This window comes from Montipora capricornis, chromosome 6, assembly GCF_036669925.1.
Source record: "Montipora capricornis isolate CH-2021 chromosome 6, ASM3666992v2, whole genome shotgun sequence".
NCBI classification, from domain to species: Eukaryota; Metazoa; Cnidaria; class Anthozoa; order Scleractinia; family Acroporidae; genus Montipora; species Montipora capricornis.
Window position 1 is genome coordinate 48,290,804 of NC_090888.1, and position 6,560 is coordinate 48,297,363.

A 6,560-nucleotide genomic window follows, 5' to 3' on the forward strand; every position below is an offset into this window, starting at 1 on the left:
CCTCCTTTCCGAGACAACTTTACCGAGCGTCTATATGAGAATTGCCTGCCCGAGACAAAGTTGACCCTATTTTAATTATGCATATATTTTAAGACGCATCTTCAAAAAATACGTATCAACATTTGCCCTTCTTTTTTTCTAGGTCGTTTTTATTAATTATAGTTGCATTTTCCCGTTCAGAAAGTGGACTTTTTGCCAGCTACCGGCCAAAGTCTAGATCACCACAGTGCCACGTGCATCTTTTAACTGAAATATCCAGAAATGCTGCAAAATGAGGTGGACACGCCTTGCGATGAACCGTTATTACTTGTTTCCACCTTCCTCTAACTTAAGACAAGCAATTATTCTACTTATATGATATCTAAAATTAGCATAATTACGGGGGTGATTCTTAAAAATTCTCTGAGCTGATTGGTTGCACTTGAGGTGATTACTACGCGATAATCAAGTGTGCGGTTTTTTCAAAATGGTCGTCTGCCGTTTTGTCGAGTTGACTGAAGGAAAAATAAATTGTTTCAAAGAAAATGCATATTTTTTTATTAACACCTATGTAATTGTACTAAAGCAATTATTCATTTAAGGCTCGCTGAATATGGTCTCGGTTTTTATTCCGGTGGATATTCACCTCGCCTTCGGAGAATAATTGTTAAATATTAGCGATATTCCTAGCTGTCCCCGTCCAATTATCAAATCCTTGCCTGAACAAGTTTAACTGGGTAAATATGAAATAATACATAAGATGGTTGGTCACCTGTAATACAATCAGCAAAACCACTAAGCAATCTTTCTACATATTATGTACATGTTGCAACAAAAGAAGCTAATGAACATGATCGCGGGAGTAAATACATTTAAGTGAAAGATGTAGGTGCAAGGTTAACGTTTCTTGAAGCGGACCTCAAATGCTTGCAATTCACTTGGAAAACTCTACGATGGAGTATATGGCCTTAAAGGGTTTTGAAGCAGTTGTCAGCTATGTACTCGGATAGGCTCCCTTATTGGTAGGTGTTGTTAGCCAGGTTTCAAACATGTCAATGCTGTACTCCACAAATGCAACAAGGACACCGTGAATCGTACCTTAGGACTTCGCGTTGTTGTATAACTCCGACATTATTCCAAACTGTTTTGGATGGAAATTGTATTCACATTTACATATACAGTTATAAAATACAGTTATTTCGTATTAACACATTTAATTAATGTTCTTTCATTCAAATGTTTTGCAAATTGGTCTACCAAATGTTCTCGACGGCCTGAAAGCGTGTACTTAGCTGGGAGTAACTTCTGTGCTCTGGTGCTGTATAGATCTCTTTGAAAAGCCTGCTGGCGATTGCTTTCCTCCGATCCAAATGGTGTTGGAAGTCTAGATAAATCTAGAGATTGGTTGTATAACAGGGTAGGATATGTAATGATACGCAGGACACTCTTTTGAAGTCCCTCCAAGTCTACTTAAATGGTCATTTAAGTTACCATGAAACACTGGGTATAAAGGTATGCAAGTTAAGTAAAACAGTACCAGCTTCCTCGTGACGACCGATATGGACATTTCAGAGACATGGACATTCCATTTCAGCTTATTGAAAACTCAGTCACATGCCAACAGTCCCTTTGAGGGCTCCTTTCACCCGGACGATCAAATTCCATCGATGTATGTAACGCCTGCGTTCAAATTACTTTCTATTCCATTTCAAATCACTACTGATATTTAGTCTTCGTACTTTAACGCCTGATAACTAATTACGGGGACTCGCTGTTCACTTGTGCATGTACACTGTGCTATGTACAATTAGTGTCTCTAGAGCTAAATAACTTGACACACAAATAAAGTTCACTATCCTTACCGTCTATGAAATGCGGTATGTTACTCTCATTTCAGATACTCGAGGAGATAAATCTCAGGAAAACTTAATCCGCGCTTTACTCTTTGTTACGTGATTAAACTCTTAATTACGGCTCAAGTTCTTACAGCTTATTTTAAATGCACATGTTCCTTACAAGTAATGTCTGTGAATTGGTCACTTTTTCCAAAAGCCCTGTTGACTTTTGTCAGCAAATTATTGGGTAAAATGCGCTTGACTTCCTGACGGAACGTTCTGTTGACAATACAGTACACGAGGGGGTCTGCTGCGGAATTTACAACAGCCAAAATAATTACCAGGGCCAATACGATTTCGTAATAGTTTTGAGAGGCAAACTCCTTCCAAAAGATTAACATCAAACGAAAGACAGTAGCCGGGAACATGGTGACTGCAAACAAAATAACTAAAGGCTTCAGAATACGGTACGTCTTCTTTTTTTGGCGAAGCATGGTCTTCAAACTTAAAGACTGCTCTTGTCGCTCGTGAACTGACGTCGTAGTGCAGCTGGTTGATTCCTCTCTCAGAATCAGGTCTGTTCTCTTTGAAACCACCTTTGCTATCATTACGGAACTGAATGTTATAACCGCCAGGGGTAGAAAATACAACAGCACGTTCAACGCGATCATGAAAATCATGAAGACTGTTGGTGACCAAGTGAAAGAGCATATTTCGTGGCAGGAGTCATAGGTCTGGAACATGTAGGGCGGGAATGAGGTTAAGATGAACGATGCCACCCATGCTGCCAACAGTATAAGACGTCTCCTGGTGCGAGATCGCACCCTGTGGGTGCGAATCACCTTGTGGGCAATATTAACATATCGCTCGAACGAAATCAGAGTTATAGAGAATATAGCAGCTCCAAAGAAAGTTTCTGTAGCGGGTGCTAGGTAAAGACAAATCGCTTCTCCCAAAACCCATTTAAATGGATAGTGCGCCTTTAGAATGGCAATTGGCAAATTGAATAACAACACTCCGAGATCTGCAATTGCAAGACTAAAAACGTGTTGGTTTGTTGCACCAAGTACGTGGGGCTTTCGAATAATCGTTAAGCAGACTATGGCATTGCCAACAACACCAAAGATGCCAATGGCAATTTGAATCCCAGTCAAAAAAATGGTAAGTCCATTTGGTTCGTTCATCTGAATGGGGGTTGTGATGTTGCTGCGATTACAGAAAGAAGTCATCTCTGGCAGATTTCCTCGACACTGTATATAAAAGTAAAAGAAACAGAATTTGACTAAAAGCACGAGCGACGCACATTACAAAACATACATGCATTTCAAAACTAAAAGAAGGCAGAATCTCAGCTCCTAGAACATCGTACTGAACAGCATCCCGCTGCGATAACCGGGCAATACTCCTCGATGAATCGTTAACCAAAGCAACGTAATAGCCCAATTCGATTTATTTAAATTCATTTTATAATTAAAACAATAAAAATAGCATGGAGGCCCCAAAATGTACGATTTGTTGGTAAAAGAATATATTATAAGTCATATAATGCGAACTGATGTGAATCCAAAGTCTACTGGAAAGATTATCGCAGTTAATGAGAAAACTCAAGACTGACGTTGATGTAAAGAATCCTGAACAAGAATCTGAAAGAAAATCGATTCATACCTGTGGTTGCGACATATGACTTTCATATATTCTCTAAATCAGACTTTCATCACAGGATGTAAAACGAACTTGCAATTGGCTCAGTGGTAGGGCAGTATGGGGCACAATCGCACGGTTTTGGGTTCGAATCCCCCGTTCAAGCCCTAATTTTTCGTTCGAGACTTCTTTTATCAATGAGGCAATGGCCATGGTTAAATTCTCTCCATAGGTATTTAGGGTTTTTATGCCTACATTTTGAGAAAGCACTGGGATCCCGCATTATTAATTTAAAATAACAAGTAAAAAATGACTGAGGCAAGTGTCTCGGATTGCATCATACTGGCTACGGCGCTGGCTGTGTCACGGCAGTGCAGTTGATTTTGTGTAGTTTTACCAATTACTCACAACTCTAAACTTCGTGAGAAAAAATGTCTGTCGGGCATACATAATTTAAATTACAAACAACAGAATTTGGAAAAACTGTTAGGTTTAACAGTTGTTAAAAACCCCAATTGCAATCTATTTTAATCTAACTTTTTCAATTTTGCCCATCCCTGCCTCCTTCAATCAATGTTTTGAGTTGTTATTATTTCGTTTCGGTTGATGTAGTAGCCAGTTCCCAGTCGCTGAATTTCAACCCAGTTGTTTTGTTAACTGTGATAGTCTTTCGATAAGAAAATCGAGGAACGTTTTTCATACAACTTTACCTCCGGACGGTCACCCTCGAGGGAAGTCTTTTATCTAAGAGTATATTTCATTCCATCGAAATTGGGCCATTGACAAAATGATAAGGTGATATTGCGTTGCACGATAAATATTGCTCCCCGCAGAATAATGCTTAATTATTATGCTAGAATGTCATCCACTAGTTATTTGTTTGCTGGGAACATTTATTTAAGTTTCTGTTGAAAAAGTTTATTACCCTTTACGTGGACACAATTCTTGAGAGTTTACTTGTTTTTGTTCCTGATTCACAGAGTAACGACTTATTAAGTGTTCACTAACAGGACCATTACCGTCGGCATTCATTTAAGTTTTCCAATTGAAGAGAATTTCTTGTCGAACGCTTTTTTTAAAAAATACCGAAAAAGCGTTTTTAAAAGCAATTTAGGAAAAAAAGTGTTTCGAAATACTGAACGGAACTCAATAAAAAAAAGAGTGCAGTTCCTATCCGTAAACATCATTTACCGAACTTTTTCTCATTTTTTGCTGAATTTAGACCGCATGTTATTTCAGTAGCTCCGGGATTTAAACTTGATGTACTCAACATGACCGTGTTTAGCTTTTACATGCATGCATGGATGGTCATAATTTCATTACTGGGGGCACCTATTCATGAAAGAAGAAAATACCGAAGATCACATGAAATGAATGATCGGCCGTTCATGGAAGAACCTAGCACTTGCAAGAACATAGCAGCTTACCAAGCAAGTGGATTATCCTAGCTTTACCCCTCTTTTCATTTTACAAGAAAAGACTGTATGGTCGATCCTAGGGCTATGTAACAGCGTTGAGTTTTTTGTAGCAGAAGATAAGAGGAACCTCGCCACATGAAAATCCTGGCCCCGTCAAAGCTATGTTCACTCGATGGTAGCTCCGAGTACAGCGGCTAGGCGTTCAGCTGCTTAGTTCTCACAGCTACGACAATGTTTACAAATTTGAAAAAGCAAAAAAGTAATTCCAAAAAACATCTGCTTTCCCGTTTTCCGGGACTTTCCTTCCTGTTTGCACATCAGACAGAGAGAGAAAGGGGGAGACGTAGCCGAATCAAGTCAGCATTTTTAGTTGATGGCTATACCTTACCCTTGCAACACATTACCTTCCTTATAGAATTTGAACAAAAGCAGGAGCGAAATACATTACGAGCTGATAAAAGGTCTGTTGTATGCAGGAATTAAAAATTAAGGCTCTAAAATGCAAATTATTGGGAGTCTCCTTGCTGCTGTTGCTAAAGTATTTTTTAATACTTTCTAAATAAAGAATAGATTATTGCGTCGAAATATCTTAGAATGAGCATGTTTAACGTCCTTTAATTCTTCTGAATTTCTTCACGCGCAACGCAACTCCATTTCGTTTTAAAGATCTCTTTGCCGCTCTGTAAATGCGAAAACTTGAACATAAAGCATAGTTCAGTAGTTTATAATTCATGTATATTATTCTCTTACGTTTTTCATAGTTAAGGATCCCCGATAAGCCCAAAGAAGGGAAAGCAGGCTCATAAGTCAATTTAAGCCAATATTATTTTCGACGAGCGCGTCTCGGATAGTTAGCTTACCTTAAAATACTCTAACCTCAAGGGACCTTGAGGCAATTTACAGCTTCTCCGATCCTTGGTGGCTTAAATCAGCATAGTTCTGAAAAGCCTTGTATTTATAGTTCGCGGAGCAAACTGGAAAAATGCATTTACCAAGTTTATAAACAGAAAATTCATTTCCTTTACCGACTAAGGAGGCGTCTGAATGCTTTTTCAGTTAAGCGCGGCCGTTAATTTTTTATTTTTCGAAAATTGAGACATTTCGAGGACGTAAAAAGCGCGCAACAAATCAATCAATCAATCATTAAATCAATCCGGCGGTGCTTTGTTCTCTAAAGCGACCTCGCAGAGTTATTATTATTTCTTTCTTCATAATAGCAGTTGATAGGAATTGCAGTTTTGGAAAGTCCCTTTCTTAATTTTAAGAAAGGGCTTAAGTAAGGGCGAACAGTTACGCCAAGTTATCCGCCAGTTTAAGTCACGGTCTTTTGAGGTCTCTTTTCGCAAACGTTAAAGTAACTCACCCCACAGAGTTTGGCATCTTTGAATCTTCCTTTTGCGGGCAAATGCGTTTATGATTCGTGCCTCCGGTCTTTGAGCTATGTCATAAACGACTAGACTGCGTCCCATTAAAGCAGCAATAAAATTTACACAAATTATTACACCTGGCATTTTCCCCGCGTTGCTTGGAAAAAATGAAACCTACCGCTGAATAAAGTAACGTTTATCGATCCACAAAATTCAGTAAACATCACACCAGGAAACCAGGAAAACCTACTTCCCCTTTTTTCATCAAAGCGCAGCCCGGCATTTTCTCTTATTCTCGCGGCATCGTTATAAAGATTCAT

General features: G+C 38.9%; 1 protein-coding gene across 3 annotated transcripts; it reads right to left on the minus strand.

The window, feature by feature from the left end:
* Positions 1-461: 461 nt before the first annotated feature.
* LOC138050573 (neuromedin-U receptor 1-like) lies at positions 462-5,910 on the minus strand. Of its 3 annotated transcripts, none has more exons than XM_068896892.1 (2): positions 5,734-5,910; positions 462-3,064 (listed from the first exon to the last, which is right to left on the minus strand). In XM_068896892.1, exon 2 carries the CDS (start codon positions 3,041-3,043, stop codon positions 1,970-1,972), a length of 1,074 nt encoding a protein of 357 aa, XP_068752993.1. In that variant the 5' UTR covers positions 3,044-3,064; positions 5,734-5,910; the 3' UTR covers positions 462-1,969. The 3 variants fall into 3 exon arrangements, with proteins under 3 accessions (XP_068752993.1, XP_068752995.1, XP_068752994.1); XM_068896894.1 differs by lacking the exon at positions 5,734-5,910 and adding an exon at positions 4,883-4,979; XM_068896893.1 differs by lacking the exon at positions 5,734-5,910 and adding an exon at positions 4,166-4,216.
* Positions 5,911-6,560: the final 650 nt, after the last annotated feature.